The sequence below is a fragment of the Rhinolophus sinicus genome, linkage group LG10 (genome assembly GCF_036562045.2).
Source record: "Rhinolophus sinicus isolate RSC01 linkage group LG10, ASM3656204v1, whole genome shotgun sequence".
NCBI lineage: Eukaryota > Metazoa > Chordata > Mammalia > Chiroptera > Rhinolophidae > Rhinolophus > Rhinolophus sinicus.
Genome location: NC_133759.1, coordinates 63,507,782 through 63,525,370, shown reverse-complemented (window position 1 = coordinate 63,525,370; position 17,589 = coordinate 63,507,782). Strand labels below are relative to the sequence as shown.

At 39.5% G+C, this 17,589-nt stretch overlaps 1 protein-coding gene across 1 annotated transcript in view; it reads left to right on the top strand.

The window, feature by feature from the left end:
- Window positions 1-386: 386 nt before the first annotated feature.
- MDFIC2 (MyoD family inhibitor domain containing 2) overlaps window positions 387-17,589 on the top strand; it is a 122,724-nt gene continuing 105,521 nt past the window's right edge. The window contains exons 1-2 of the mRNA XM_019711724.2: window positions 387-523; window positions 1,097-1,184. Of these exons, the coding sequence (XP_019567283.2) occupies window positions 1,097-1,184 (88 nt within the window). The 5' untranslated portion in view covers window positions 387-523. The remainder of the gene's footprint in view (window positions 524-1,096; window positions 1,185-17,589) is intronic.

Here is a 17,589-nt window from a genome sequence, read left to right as displayed (position 1 = left end):
TTTTCAAAATGTCAGCTGCAGAATGAACTTCTAGAAAATAAAGCTTTAGAGGTTTCCCTTCTTTTATTTTAACACAAATAGTCTATGTATATTTTTCAATATCCTTTAATATTACCCCTAAGTGATGAATGGCCAGTGTGGAAGGAAGGGGACTGAAAAAACTCTGTCATTTTGCAAAGAGTTCATTATTTTTACCCGATTTTGCAGAGTGTCATTTTAAATAAGTGCTAGCCTGGAAGAGGTTTTTATTGTTTTGAACCACAGGCTTTATATTACCTTAAACACACACACACACACACACACACACACACACATACACACACAAAACCTCTCAGCCGCAAGTTGGATGCTTTTGGCAGCACTGCAAATCTAGCACCACCCAGGGAGGGAGTGTGTTCGTTTGTGCTCATTTCTGGCAGGGCAGAGGAATGCTGGACATCCAGACAACCAGGAAGGCTGCCCGGTGCATCGGCACGCTGCTCCCCTGTCCCACGCCAGGGCCTCCTCCTTCTGCAACACACAGGTAAATATACTGAGGTGCTGATTCACGTGGAGCGTCCTAGCCTTAGAGCAAGCCGTGCAAGTCAAGTGCAATGCAGTGAAGGTGCATAAGTCTCCTCGATAACTTCAGGGAGCTCAACTGGGCCTATCTTAGGCCAAAAGGTTCTCATTAGACCCAATCAATTGCTGAAAAAGTCCTTTTGGGTTTTATTATTATTTATATGTTTGTATGTCACTTTGCTGCACGCTTTTCTATAAACTATTAAAAAATATTAAAACAGCAACTGAATGTTTTTTACAAATCTGTGAGTAGATGTTGATCTGTTATTCTTTCATATTCATAAATTATAAAATTATAAAATCTTATTGCAACGCTGAAAAATGAACTATTATATAAAGTTTAGTTTTCAATGTTAATGCTTGAAAATACTACAAATGGATAAAATGTAAAATTTAACATTAGAGAGTGAACTGAAAATCTATTACTGAGAAAACATTTCCCTATAAGATGGCAGTAGTCTCTAAATATAAAGCTCAATGTTATAACTTTGGGTTTAATGAATTTTTTTATACCACAAATTCTGTTTCCACTTAGATGTCAGAAACTGAGCTGGAAAAGATAAAAGTAAGAACAACGGAGCATTTTGAAAATGATAAAAATAACATTTCTTGGTTGAAGGAAGGTAAGTCCTCTTGCTGTCCGTTTTCTGTCAATGTGAACATTCTGTTTTTAGTGTAAGCAAGAGATCGTGTAGGAAGAGGAAAAATGTCCCAGCAATTCAAAGAATATTAATACTTCTGATTTTTTTTCCTTTTTCTTCTCTTGGCCTAAGTAGTAGTTTGAGGATCTTTAGTATTGAAATGCTTTTTGTATTTCCTATGTTGCAGTAAACACAGATTATTTTGTTGGTAAGAGAATATACATTTTCAGCTCAGATACATCGTGTCTGTGAAGTTCTTGTTGTGCTGTAGAAACTTCTCCTTTAACCAAGGAGACTAAATAATGTGAGGACAAGTATTTTTTAAATAATAATCACAGTGGGGAACGCACGCTGTAGGAAGTAATGTCTACAAATAGAATCGCCATTCACTGCAGTTAGAGAAGCCACCTTCCCAGGGGAGAATGCTGTCAGCCAGAGGAACGGCGTGCGTAAGGCAGTTGCTTGAAATATACAAATCGATATGGTCTCCTATGATGAGTACAAATTGGTGCAATTTTGAAAATACGAATCAACTCATGATGATTTACTAGAAGATTTGGTTTTATAATCTTTTCATTTTTTAAACATCTTTAATGTTTCTTAAAGGAAACTGATTTAATATTTTATCTAAATAGGTGTCTGTGTCTTTTACACCATTTCATGTATTTATTCAATTATAAAGAAACAGCTCTTACGTAGTTGCTATTCCTCAAAATTGTTTTATAAGGTCACAGGAGACTTTAATGTTTATGTCAAGTAAGTCCCAGAACCCCAGAACAATATTACCAATGACATTCACAATGCGTGTTGTGATTATGCTGAGTCATCACAAGAACCCTATGAACAGTAGTTACTCCGACTTTTCAGATGAGAAGGCAAAGTCACAAAGTTAAGTAAACGGCCTAAAATTACAAGATTAGGAAGTGTGACAGAGTGGGTGTGACCTCCAAGTGTGTGACTCCACAGCATATAAATTCAACCAAACCTTACACAATGCTTCAAAGGAAAGATGTGTAAGTTCCTTGTCAGGGCATGACCTGTGCTCAGTAGTTTTCCTCAGGTACTTAAACCAGCACCTCCACATTCATACACACCCTCCTGGCCACTCTTCTCCTTTATCCAGTCCTGTCTCCTCCCTCATTGTAAAAATGTTCACTTTTCTAAAAAAGATCCTTCCTCCTGCCCCACGCCCCAGTAATCAAATTAATAGCTGGAGCTCGTCTCCACTAGAGGCTCTATTGCAGGATAAAAGTTGGTGCAGGCATGAAGTATTCTTAGAATCATTTCCTTCAAAAAGCCACAGGGTGAGAGAAAATTATCTGACTTCTCTTTATTAAAAACAACTTAAATAGAACATTTTAAAAACAATGTGCAAGTAAAAAATTGAACTTCGGTCAAAGGTTTCCCTGTGTTTTTCTTACAAACCCCAAATCCATGAAAACAGAGGTGTTCTTCTTTACTAAAGTGAAGTTTAAATTATTTATTGTTGCTTTCGTTACTCCATGCTGTTGATGTCTCACATAGAAACAATGATGACTTTGATAGGCCAATCAATGGTTTCTGAAGAATTTTCTTTTGAAAAAATTGTTTCCGTTAAGTACAGTTCAGGCACTGAATTCTGGTAATCTATAGAATCTAATTTCCCAGGTAACTTGTTTTATCCCATTTGGATACTTCATTTAAGCTACATTCAAATTACATTTACTATATTTCATAAAAGAAAATCGAGCCAGGTTCTAGATGACAACATCTTAATTGGGAATTATCAGAATGAGTTAGTTTTCAAACATAAATCTATTTTTTAATGTTAAGACAAATTATATGTGTTGGGTTTTGTTTTCTTTTTTTTAAAGGTGTGCTGTCCATTAGAAAGACCTGAGCATTTGCAGTCAGGCAGGTGTGGTTTTCAAATCTCAGCTCAACTGTTTAACTAGTGTGTTGTGACTATGGAATGTGACATAACCTCCCTGAGCATGAGTGTCCTTAGCTGGGGATGATAATGTCTGCTTTGTGTGATTATGGAGATGAGATTTCATCATTTCTGTGTTTTTCCCCTCTTTAAACCATGATTCAAAATAATATAGTTATGTTTTTTGAGATCCTGGCTCATATTTGAGCAATCATTAATAGTAATAACACTCTGTATTTTTATAGCATTTCACATAGATTTCTTCATTTGGTCCCTATAACAACTTGATATGCAGTAGTATTGTCCCCCTTCTATAGATTGAGCGACTGAGGTTCAGAGAGACTTTGGATCTTGCTTAAATTTGCGGAGCTGTTAAGTGGCAAATTGAATCTCGAACCCAGGTCTTCCAGTTCCAAATTCTGTTCTTTGCCTTAAACCAACCAACTTATCACAGTGATTTCTCCAATGGTTATTAGTCAGTATTTTAAATCTATCTCCCCTTTCCATAAATGACAAAAATGATCTCTTCTCATGTCACAATGTTTCTTGCCTCCCTCTGCCACTCTAGCTGAATCCTCCCCATTGTTAAAATGGGGAATCATAGCCATGCCTTACTAGGGTTGGAGTGAGCACTCAGGGGGGTGATCTACGAAAAGCACTGAACGTAGCACCTGACCCCAGACTGAGCAGGCGACCAATAAGAGTGTTCACTATCCTTGTCAACCTGGGACTGAGGTGCTTTCTAATTTTCACTTACAAACATTCATTCATTCAATTTATCCAGTGCTATTCAACATGTATTAATCACGACATTGCTGGAGACAAGGCATGAGAGGGCAGAGAACAAGTAAAAAGAAAAAACAGACAGGTCCTGCACTCGGGAAGCTTATGATCTAATTGTCTTGCTTTTGCCTGGAAGGTGAGGCCCTTATTTACCTCCCACTTTCCTTCCGATGGGTCATGGGCTTGATGGCCTCTGCAGTGGTGTCAAGAAACCAGTTAAAGCCACACCCAGAGCTCTTATCAACAATTAGGGTAAACAGTGTTTGAGAAACACACTAGCAGACCTGCAAATGTACTTGTATATTTAATTACATGCTATTGCACCTTGTATCAAAGCATCAGGCAACCTTGTACCACTATGAGTCATGTTGCCTTTAAATTCTAGACTTCTCATATTTTAGATTTATCAGATTCCTAGAACCCAACTTAAGGAATTCAGGAGGACATAAGGTGGAGCCCAGGAATCAATGCATAAGGGCAAGACAAAGTGATTCTGAAGTAAGACATCCAGGGACCATACTTGGAAAAACCGCGTTTTAAGACAGAGAAACAAAATATGATTTTGATATATGCACCAGGCAAGATGAGCTGTCTTGTGCAATTGTGGACCAAAGTGGTCTAGAAAGGCCAGTCTTGAAGGTGGTCATGATCTGTTTGCCCAGGTGGAGAGGAGGAGAGAATGCCGGAGGAAAGTCATCAGAGACTGGAAGGGGTTTGCGTAGGTGCTATGGACATGGCATAATGACTAGTTACGTGCATCTGGATTGACACAAAATGGGAGGAACAAACTGAGTTCTGGCTCGAGGTTAGGTAGTTGGACACGGGTTCTGGGTTGTCACTGCAGGTCTAAGGGCAGGAGGAATATATTGAAGCATTATTTGGGCATATAAATGTATAACTAGTTTGCAGAATGGGATGGGACAGGCAGAGGAATGGTTAAGGCAAGAGGGAAGGTGACGGCTAAGACAGCCCTGCATTCAGCAGCCCTGAAGTGAGAAACACAGGACCTGGATAAAAGTCATAACAAGGAGAGGAAGAAAATAGGCCAAATGTGAAAAACCTCATGAAGGAAAATGGATATAACATAGAAATTGGGGGAAATTACAGGTGGAATAAGATGGCATGTAATACCCCATTAAGCCAGGGAGCATACTGGGTAAGCATCTCAGTGCTTGCACTGCACACATTTGATACGGAAGAGAAACATCAAAATGAAAGGATGGAAGCCTTTAAATTGTTGCCATTTGCAGTTTAAAATCACAGCGTCACCAGGGTGTGAACTACACACAATTTCTCACAGTGTCTCCTGATGTTCAGGAGAAGCGGGAAATCTGGATTTCCATGTGGAATCTCTTGATGTTTAAAGGTTAATAATATAAACAACAATAATAAAGCACCATGCCGGACAAATAAAACCAGGTTCTGGGAGTCTATTTCAGCCCATAGGCTACCAGTTTGTAACTTCTCGGAGCTTATATCCCTACACAAAATCGATTACAATTTCCCAAAAGCCAGTTTTCCATAAACACTGCTTCATTAGCGCGCGCGCGCGCACACACACACACACACACACACACACACACACACACACACATTTATATGTAGGTACAAAGTCAAGACAGTTTTCTAATTTTTTAAAAATGTGAAATTAAGACCACTGAAATAAGACTGCTTGTCCTGTAATTATCTGTAATTGTTTCAGTGATGAAGCATTCTGTTTATGATTGTAATAAATAGAGGGAAGAACAAAATAACCCCAAGTTATAAGTGTGCCCTCAGTGTAGCACAGCAAATTTACATTCTTCTAATCCAGTGTTGACTCTGTCCAACTCTGTTCCACTGGGTAGGTCTAAATGGGAAAATTCATACTTAGGGAAAAGGTTTGATTTCCTAAAAAGGAGAGGACGACAATGAACAAGTTCTTCTCTCACCTTCCAAAAATGCCAGGAAGAAAAAATCTCGGATGATGAGAACTGTGTTGTCATTTTGAAGTAAGCACAGCTCCTTTTCTGTAAGTGGTCACATGGTGACTACAGCCTTCCGTTATTTCAAAATCGTTATTTAGATACATTTTGGAGGAAACTCCCCTATATTTATTTAGTATTGATGTAGAGGAGTAAGATCTTGATTTGGCATCAAGAATACATGGATCACAATTTAATCAGAATTAATTAATGTAAGGAACTAATAAATCAAGATACTGGAAAACAGAGGTCTCAAAAGCCATGTTCCAAAAATTCTCTTTTCAGTAAAATGCAAAACTTCAAATCCATAATACAAGAATTTTTTTCTCATTCCTGATCATCATTTAAACAAATGATGATGGATCACAAATCAGATGGAGAAAGTGAAAATCTTACTTATTTTTATTGACTTTCATAAATTCACTGGACTTCCCTTAATTTTAAGTGAATTTACTTCATTTGCTTAAAAAATAATTTCAGGTTATAAGCATTAAAACAGTTCCAAAATATGTATTTTACTCAATTCAGCAACCATTGCATGAGGCTCCTCTTGAACCCACAAACAAGATGTTAGGCAAAGGTACAAAGTTGTCAAACAATGAAAATGCCACCGTTCCTGCCCTCAAGGAACTCATGTATTTAAGTGCTTTATTATAATGACTAAATATAAATCCATGCTAATTCTTTCACTCAGATAATTCTCATTTTTAAAAGGGCATCTTTTTCTGACTAGCTTAAAAATTAAGCCACACTAATGCCTATTTTAAATTGTTAATTTCCAAAAATAGCATACCTTGAGATTTCTTTTATTATGTATATACAGGAAACAGGCTCATTAGCTCTTATTTCATTAATCTTCATTAACTTGTGACAATGTGTTACCTAATAACCAAAATACAGGTGAAGAAAAAGTAACAGCCAAATAGTATGATGTTTTGTTTTTAAACGTATTGGAAAGGAAAAATTAGATGTGGAAATATGCCCTTGCAAGCCACATAAGTAAGTAACAAGAACAAGATACTTTTACAGGATTAGTTGTTCTGAAGACTTGAAACAAGATGATGTGACAGAGGTTGGCATGGGGAACTCTCCTTTAGAATCAGTGGTTAAGGACATTCTGAGAGAGAGATTTGAGTTGAGAATTAAATGACAAGAAGAAGTCAGCTGTGCAAAAATCTGGGAAGAGTATTCCAACAAGGAGAAGAGCTTGTGCAACGATAGTATGGCTCAGAATTCAGAATGCCTGGATGTGAGCGAGAGAAAGAAGGAAGGGCGGAAGGGAGGGAGGGAAGGAGAGAGGGAGGGAGGACGGAAGGAAAGAAGGGAGGAAGGAAGGAAGGAAGGAAGGGAGGGAGGGAAGAGGAAGGGAAAAAAGAAAATGATGGAGAAAGGGAGTGAGTGATGGAGAGACAGGAAAGTGCTTAAGTTGGAAATAATGTTGGATCACATTGCTGGCCCCAGTCAGGAATTTGGATCTATTTTCCTAATTGGAGTTGGAAGCCACTGGACAGTCTAAGCAAGGGAATGTAAGGAATCACTTATGTTGTTTGAGGTAAAGAGTGCCACACAGGAATAAAATAGAAGACATTGCAGTTGAGTAAGCAAAAGGTAGTAACTGGAAAAAAAAAAAAAAAAAAAAAAAAGGTAGTAACTGAGACAGGATAAAATTGTGATGGTGAAAGAGGGAGAATAGGATTTGGGGCCCATTTTGGAGGTAGCGCCAACTGAACTGGCTGGTGCATTGGTTTGGGGCAACAGAAAGAAATGTGTCAGGGCGGACTCCTGCCTGGAGACACTGCATGAGGGTGATGCTGAATGGAGAAGAGTGAGAGGAAAACTGGCTGGGGAGGAGAGAATCAGAAGATCTGGGTGGTCAGGTTAAATGTGAAATGCCTATGAGGGATCCCAAACAGAGATTATCAACTAAGCAATAGGATATATGAGATCAGCTGCTGACAGGGAAAGTCTGCCAGAGATTTTACTTAGACCTGAAGGCTGAAAAGACATTTGTTAATGGAGAAAATAAAGGAAATGAAATAAAATTTCAGGTAGAGAAACAGGGCAGGAAAAACATGTCCTGCTCCAAAAAGTGAATGAAAACAAGAGTGGCTGGAGCGTCTTGACCCAAAGGAAGGCTGGCATTTGATGAGTGTGGGGAGTTGGCCCAGGAACAGAGCCAACCTTTCATAGATTTCAGTCAGCATTTTGGATTCCAATAAACTCTGTTCCCTGGAAATGTCTACTAAAGATATATTTTACATTGTAGTAAAATTTATCCTACTGCATTTTATTTTCAAAAGAACATAAGGTAAAAGATTACCAAAGATAGCACAGTACTATAAAAATTTAACAATTATTTAATGAAGCTATAATAGTTTGTATTAGTCAGGTTCCGAAAAACAGAATCAGTAGGATGGATGGATAGATAGATAGATAGATAGATAGATAGATAGATAGATAGATAGATAGATAGATAGATAGAGTTATTATGAGGGACTGGTTCACATAATTACGGGGGCTGAGAAGTTGTACAATCTGCTGCCTGCAATCTGGAAACCCAGGAAAGTCAGTCCGAGCCCCAAGTTCTAAGACCCAGTGGAATAACTCCTGGTCCAGTAAGATGTTCCAAGAACCAGGAATGCTGACGTCCAAGGGCAGGAGAAGATATATACCCCAGCTCAAGCAGAGAGAGAAATTTGCCCTTTGTGGGGACAGAGCCCCAGAAAGCAGTTCCCAGGCTCTCGGCCTCACATAGAAAGGTGCTGGCTCAGGTAGTAAAATGGCCATCAACTGTGATTGGATGGCCATCAGCTGTGGCTAGTTGGCCGTCAGCTGTAACCAGTGAGCCATTGGCCACTAATATAACTGCTGTGGCTATGCTAGCAGCAAAATGGGGGCTAGCAAGAAAATGGTGGCTGAGCTAACAAGAGCAGATTGCAGAGAGGCGGATGCTGCCAGAGAGTATATAGTGATATGACTCCCCTACTTATGGCTCCATGGGTGTTCCTTTTTGGCCTCACCATATCCTGCATTCTCTTGCGGGGAGTGGGAGCAGAGACCCCGCCGGACACCCTGCATGACACATGGCGTAGTTGGCAGGATATGGTGCCGGCCAAGGCTCTCCAAAGGGCGGTGGAGCAGTTTGTGTGTATGAACACTCAGTCTCTGGAAGACCAGGAGGAGCAGCTGCCGGAGAGCTGGACCCCCGTGGAGGAGTGGAAAGACGTGGATGGTTCCCCAACCAGCAAAGGTGGCAGAGAAAGCAAAGGACATTGCGGCCCTGTGGGCTGGGAAGTGCTTGCTGAGGCAGCCTGGATGCAGGACTTGTCCCAGGAGGAAAGGCTTGCTGAGTCCTCCGTGGGAGATGAGGGTGAGGTCAAGGTTGTCCCTCACTCCCAGGACAGCCATGGCGAATAACTATGGACTATGGGGAATTGCCTTCCATCCCTAATTTAATGGACCACTTGACTGTTTGTTTGGGAACATACCACCATGCAGTGGAACTGGGGGATATTTGCTTTTGTGTCCCAACTGGCCACCATTGAGAATATGTAAGCACCTTGATTGTGAGTCACTGTTGTTCCAGCAGGACACCCTGAGAGGCCCAGAGAGAGTGGTGGTACCGAGAGCCCTGGCTGAGTCCAGGAAGTCTGGCTGAGCCCAGAGAGAGACTGGCAGTGCCCTGAGAAACCCTGGCTGTGCCCAGGGAAACTAGTGGTACCCTAAGAAGCCCAGGAAGTCTGGCTGTGCCCAGAAGCATTGGTGGTGTCCTGAGAAACCCTGGGTGTGCCCAGAGAGCCTGGCTGTGTCCAGGATATTGCATTCACCTCCAGGCTCCTCGCACAGGCCCCCTCACGGAAGACACTTGTCACATAGATTGTGAGGTGAGAGCCTATAGGGGTGGAGAGTGGGGACAGAGCCCCAAAGAGCAGTTTCCAGGCTCTTGGCCTCATATGGAGGGGTGCTGGCTGGGTGGTAGATGGCCATCAGCTGTGGCTGGGTGGCCATCAGCTGTAACCATTGAGCCATTGGCCACTAATATAACTGCTGCGGCTACGGGGGAGAGTTGAAGATAGTAGAGGAGCAGAGTCGAGGAGAGTGGAGGAGAGTCGTCAGTCGGTTGGCAGAAAAGTGGACAGCAGGTCGCACGTCCTGTGAACCCATCCTCCAGTGAGACCATCGTGATATGACTCCCCTATTTACGGCTCTGTGGGTGTTCCTTTTTGGCCTCACCATATCCTGCGTTCTCTTGTGGGAAGCGGGAGCAGAGACCCCGCCAGCCGCCCCGCACGACACCCTTCTTTAGCCTTCTTGTTCTGTTTCACCCCTTACAGATTGGATGGTGCCCATGTCATTGGTGAAAGTGATTTTTCTTTAATCAGATTACCAATTCAAATGCTAATCTATTCCTGAAAGACCCTAACAGACACAGTCAGAAATAATGTTTTACCAGCTACCTGGTAGTCCCTTAGGCTACTGAAGTTGACACATAAAATTAATCATCACATAGTTCTTGAGAGTAAAGTAACAGACATCTGACTCTAGCTAAATTAATGAAAAGAGACATTTATTGGAAGACTTGGAGGTGGCTCAGAGTTAAGAAGGAAAATCCAGGACCAGAAGGGGTAGAAACTGAGGTAGCTGTGGTGATCCGAACAGCAAGACTAAACAAATATACTCAGGTCACCACTCCTGGAGCAATTTAGCTCCACATACTTTTTCTGTCCTCTCATCCCCTGTACTCAAGACTCCAAATCCCAAAGAAAAAGTACAACTGCCTTGGCCATTTGTTCCCATCCTGGCGAGGCAGGGCAGGGAACACTACCTGACAGCATCACAAGGCTAGGGTAGTAGATGATTCTTCAGAGGTAACGCAGGGTTCTAGCCCCAGAACACAGGGAAAACAGATATTGTGTGGCCTTCAAATAATGTCTACTCTAAGAGCCAGTATCCATGACCCAATTTCCAGTGCTTTCCTCCACAAGGGATAATATTTTCTTCAGAACCCTATCTGTGTTGATGGAGAGCTGAACATTTCAGGAAGGAGGGTACTTACTTTAAATGCATTGGCCTTCTACTAAAGTTCAAATGTCAGCGTCATTATGATTCTGTGATCACCTTATTTTATGTTTAGAAAGTTCAGTAAAATATGAGATTTTCTGTGTTCTCATAGGTCAACAAATTAAATTCCAGTGGCACATCCTACAGCTGACGGTAGAAATTTCTTTCCAACTAAGCCTATAAAATAGTCAGTTCATTTCTTACAAAGTGATGATGTTGATCCCAATGGAATCAAGGCCTAGAAGATGCCATGTCAGCCTTAAGACTATGACCAGATGAATTAATCAGTGCAAAGTCTCTACAGGTTGTTAAATTGCAGATTTAAAGACTCTCTTTCAATGATGATAGGGCAGTTCATCAAATCCAGAATGGTCTTAGCTCACCATTATTAATTGCAATTTTATGAACTAGGAGTGAAGCAATCTGTAGGGACTGGAAACCCATCTCCCATGTCTCAACAGGAAGAAGAAAATTGTAGAGAATGAGAAACTTCCAGAGATTTACTTCTTTCAGTTGAGATTTTCAGTAGACTCATTCATTTTCCTACACATCACAACAGCTGTTGATATGATACACTTAATCACCATTAGTACAAAGAGCAATCTGATAGTGAGAGAAAATTCCCTTATGTTCCATGCCTCAGGAATAAGGACATTCCATTACCTGTAAATTCTACAAAGAGATACTTTATTTTTATATGATTATGGCCCATTTCTTTCAGCTTAGGAACAGCATTTAGAGGGAATATACTCTCTAATAAAATGTACCTACACTAGGTATTCACCAGACCATTAGTAAAAAAAGGAATGTGAATAGAGCAAAGGAAGACATCACTTGCAGGCATAAATCATTTCAACCATTTTAGCCATTATTTAAGCCTGTCGAAAAGTAAATGTGCACCAAAGACAAAAAGCAAGGGCAATGACAGTAGTTTTGCCATGTACACCTTCACGAAAAAATAGAGAGGGCAACTCACAGAAGCATAGTACTAAATAAGTCGTCAGGCAATTCTTCCTCTTGAGCTGAATTTCCACACCAACATGGATTTGAAAAGGAAAAGTTACACTACAGAAGTTAAGGAAGGTACTTTGTGATGTCTAATCTCAAACACCAGGCAACAGAAGAGGAAAATCTGTATTTCACCTCTTCTTTTTACCAATTTTATTTTCTTTTTTATATTTAGGATATTCAGCACTATAGATAACAAACCAAATTTCTACTAGAGTTACCAAAAGGTATTATGTGAATACTAAAACATTTTGAACACAATTTTCATAAAAGTATAAAAAGTTTACATAGATATACTCTTCTGGAGAATGAAAAGTATATCAAAAGGTATATTCAGACCACAATTAATAAAAAAGATTCCATTCTAAACATGTGTCTTAAAACTAATTTCTTAGACTAATATATGAAAATTCAGATTAAGACAAACCATTTATACCAGAGGAAGCATTTTTTTCTACAAAATAATATAAAATTAAATAATCCAAACCAAAAAATGTTTTGGTTTCCCGCAAGGCACAGACTTACACATATAACATAACATGACTCTCATGCCCAAAGAACTTATAATTCAGTTGGGGAAACAAAATAACAGCAGCAGATCCTTTTCGTCATACAATTCAGACAAAGAGAAAACTCTTTAGCTATAACGGAAATATAGTAGAATGTGCACAACCGATTTGGATGGAATTTTTTTCAGCATCAAAACTCACACACCAAACCATATGAGTATAGCCAATTCCTTAGATAGATGGTGATTTCGCTTAAGATTAAAACAAAGCTTGTTGGTTTGTTTTCTTAATGGCTTTAGCAGATTTGGGCTAAACCAACTGAAGAGTTACTACTTGAAAACAGAATTCATTTAAAAATATTAACTTAGATTTCTTACAGATCTTAAAAGAAAAGACCTTTTGTGTAAATACTCTTTAATTTATTACCCAGCTTTTTTTCTTAAAATGAAAAAAGGAAAACGACTAATACCCTCATCTTAAAATGAGGAAAAGCTATACTATAAAGAGATAGAGATACTGAATAGATAGTAAGGGAGTTCACTTTTCCAAGAGAAATTTTTAATTGAATAATTTAGTGAAGAGGGAAAATTTCACTAAAAACTTTAAAAAGTTACACAACTTAGAGGCAACTTAGAGGTGTATTTATAGGCAATGAAAACATTGGCTAAATACAGTAAATTGTTAAATCCCTAAATTCTGTAGGCCATTCTCAGGCCTCTGAATTCTAGCTCAAATGATCAAATGTGAGTTCTGTCACATAACTTGTTCTCAAAGAGAAGAATGTACTCTTTGCTTCCATTTTACTAAAGGAAATCAATCTCATCTTGGACTCAGCAGAAGCAACTTGTTCCCATCGTTTTGGAGACCAAATTAATGATACTAATTAGGAATCAATTTTAATTTTCAAAAACACTGAACAGAAATAAGTACATACTTAAAAATACATATATAGAATACATACATGTATTTTATATATATATGTATATGTATATATATAGAGATATATAGATAGATAGATAGATAGATAGATAGATAGATAGATAGATAGATAGATGTATAACTATGTTGCTGGGACAAAATATTTTATTCCATCCTTCACTCTGACCTTCCAACAATACATTTATTGACTATCTCCTGTTTGTAAGCTAACACAGTGGTTTCTATGAGATAATGAAACATACATGACACCCAAGCTGCCCACAATCAGCGTGTGTGATGTTGCAGCTGGAGGTTCACCATGAGTCAGTAGGTTTAAACAAAGGAGAAATGTTAAGTATTCGGTAGTTAATTGCTTAAGGGCAAGCATGTATCTAGCTTGTTTACCTCTTTGTTTCTGAGTATCTAAATAGCCCCTGGAGCATAGCAGATGCTCAAAAATGATATGAATAGATAAACAAATAAATAAATATTGAGGAAAATCTGGGATTCAGAGATAGGAAAGAGCACACCTAGAATTCAGAAAAATTGGGACTTTAGCCAGTTTTTCTGGAAAAATTGGTACAACCAGGCTGTACATCATGAGTAGAGTTTCAATAGGCAGTAGCATTACAAACCGATGGCCTGTGATGGTCTAAAGTAGAGACCGAAAGGCCTGGGGTGTTCTGAGAACCGGTGATGATGTTTGGCTAGGTGAAGGCTATATAAGGGATATTAAGAAACACACCTGTGCTATATTATGAAGGGCTTTTAGTACCAGGCTGAAGAGCACAAACCAAATGTTTCTGGACAAAGGGAGGCCATCAGATATATCTAGGGTTTAGGTCAAGAGATAGATAACAGAATGAGCTTCATGCTTTAGCAAATATTTGTGATTTGAGAATCTTTATGAGGATGGATAGGAAGGGTAGAAACAGAGGTGAAGGGTGGAAATAGAGTGATGAGTTAGAAGCTTTCAGCATCCACAAATGAGAAAGAATGATTTCTGAATTGGGATAATGGTTGCCAGGGCAATGGAAACAAGAAGGCTGGCACCCAAGAGATTTCTGACCCCGAGGCCTTGACCATGGACTGGATATTAAGAGGTAAGGGAGAGAAAGAGTTGTCAGAGATTAAAGAAAGCCCCTGGACTGAAAAGGAAATTTCTTGTGTGTGTGTGTGTGTGTGTGTGTGTGTGTGTGTGTCTCCTTATGTAAACAATCTGTTTAGTTTAGAAAAACTAGAAAATGCAAATGGAAAAAAAAATTACTCCAAGTCCCCACACCTGGAAATAACTACTGTACATCTTTTCTTGTATGTTTTATATTTGTGTATCAATGTGTGTACACACACACAAATTAGTAATTTTAACAAAGTCTGATTATGCAATATATTTAATAATGTGTTTTCCTTACTCAGAAATGAATGTAAATACCTTTCTAGGTTAATAAATACAGAGTTACAGCATCATTTCAAAAGCTATACATATAATATTCCACTATTAAAGTAATAACGTATATGTAACCAATTTCCTATTTTTGGATATTCAGGTTGTTACAAATTTTTTGCTTTTAAATCTCAGAGGAATGCACTACAGTATCCATTGGAATTTCCTTATAAGCAGAATGACCAAGGCACCATGTGGAGTCCTCACACCTTACCTACAGCTTTCAGGCAACAGGTTCCCATACATTGGGCATAGGTGTTTCAGTTTAGTTTCGTAAAAGTCATGTGCAGAAATCCTTATTGTGCTTTTCCTATAGATGAAGAAAGTAAAGTTCAGGGAAGTTTAAATAATTTGGTCCAAGTTTACATGGGTAATAGACAATAGGACCAGGTCGCAAGCCAGGTATTCTGATCCAAAATTCTGTCCTTTTCTTTATCGTAGACTCCGCTTTGAATTATGATTGAAGGTAGGTGACCAATAACCCGTAATCTATACTCATTTTGACAATTGAAATTCAAAGAGATAATGTTTGGAGAAGTCATGCAGATGATGCCTCTTTAAACCTATTATTCATTTAGCTGGATTCTCTAAACAGGATCTTTAGTGCAGTCATGGTGATTTGAAAGCAGGAAAAAGGTGTAACATCAGGTGAAGACTCAGAGCCAATTTATCTACAAATTGTAGTGATCAGATAGTTCAGACTGAGTTACAACTTCGTAAGATTACTACATTCATATTAAGAGATAAAAGTTGGAGTTCAGCTCCTAGAATATCCAGTCATTGAAGGTACGACGAGTTATAACAGTGAATCATTTTAATATCTTCCCTTTAAGTTAGTTAACTAAACAAAAAACAAGGCTGATGGATGGGGAAAGTGGGAATCTTATTTTGTTTTTTGTTTACTAATCTTTGGGAAACAAGCACTTGAAAATAAAACATATCACATCAAAGTGTATGTGTGTGGGGAAATAATTCCAGTGGCAGAATCAACTATGACCAGATTAAGAAACAATATATTTTTGCCTGGCTAAAAGAGATCAAAACCCTGCAAACCTAAGGATATTTGGATGCCAAATCTAACTTTAATTTTCAAATATCCCTATCTGGTAATACCACCTGTGAGGACAGAGCCAGAGTGCAGTTTCCAGGCTCTCGGCCTCCCATGGAAATATGCTGGCTCAGATAGTAAATGGCCATCGACTGTGATTGGATGGCCATCAGCTGTGGCTGGTTGGCCGTCAGCTGTAACCAGTGAGCCATTGGCCACTAATATAACTGCTGTGGCTACGCTAGCCGAAAAATGGGGGCTAGCAAGAAGATGGTGGCTGGCAAGCACAGACGGCAGTTAGCACGGCGGAGTGCGCGTTTCAGATTGCAGAGAAGTGGACAGCAGGTTTCAGACAGTGTGGCTCCTGCTTCTTGTGTCTCCAACCCAGCCGCCAGCGAGAGTATAGTGGTATGACTCCACTATCTATGGCTCCATGGGTGTTCCTTTCTGGCCTCACCGTGTCCTGCATTCTTATGTGGGGAGCGGGAGCAGAGACCCCACAGGCTGCCTCGAACGACACATGGCGCAGTGAGCAGGGTCTCCCGCATGACACCACCTCTCCAGCAAGAAAATTATATTAAACACAGCCCTGCTTTCTCGCATTCTGCAAGTAACACCCCACCATCAACATTAGATGTGACCTTGATTGTCCTTGTGTGGGGACAGAACCCCAAAAAGCAGTTTCCAGGCTCTCGGCCTCACATAGACAGGTGCTGGCTCAGGTAGTAAATGGCCGTCAACTGTGATTGCATGGCCATCAGCTGTGGCTAGTTGGCCGTCAGCTGTAACCAGTGAGCCATTGGCCACTAATATAACTGCTGTGGCTATGCTAGAAGAGAAAAAGAGAAGCGAGAAAGAATGGGGGCTAGCAAGAGGATGGCGGCTGGGCTGGGAAGCGTGGATGGCGGTTTGCGGACAGTGTGGATCCAGCCTCCAGTGAGAGTATAGTGCCGCCAGAGAGAATATAGTGGTATGACTCCCCTACCTATGGCTCCGTGGGTGTTCCTTTTTGGCCTCACCATAGCCTGCGTTCTTGTATGGGGAGTGGGAGCAGAGACCCCGCAGGCTGCCCCGCATGACAAATGGCGCAGCGAGCAGGGTCTCCCGCATGACACCTTGCTATATTTAGAATTTTAAAAAATGTGTTCCCTTAAATCTTTAAATAGTAGGATTTAGCAAACAAAAGACATTCTGTAAAGCTTCAAGCTAGAAACAAACAATGTATTTCAGATAGCTATTATGAATGCTGACTGCATCCACTGTATTTTTCAATCATGAATTAAGTTCAATTATACTTTGGTGATCAGAAGCCTGTGAGTTTACAATAATATTTTCATTAAAATTATAAATCTACTTTTTTGGGTAATCAAATGATGATTTACAAATTTCCTGATTTCTTAACACTTATCCCACAAAAGGAAAACAACATGTTTTAAAAAATGCTTGGAAGGAGTTTAATTCTTTATTTTACATAAGAGAAGAAACTAAGTCAAATATTATTTCACCCTCCAATAAGAAATTCAATGCAACTCAGAAAATTCTGATTACACAAATATACCCGTTGCTCCACAAGGCATCCAGACAAATGGAGTAAGCATTCATATTTCTATCTAACCAACTGAAATTATAAAGATTATATGAATTTGGCATTAGAAATAAGAGAAATTAAATAAATAACTTGGGGGTTAAACAGAAATATAATCTAATTACAGCCTTATAGTGGCTCAAATATCTAAACTGTTA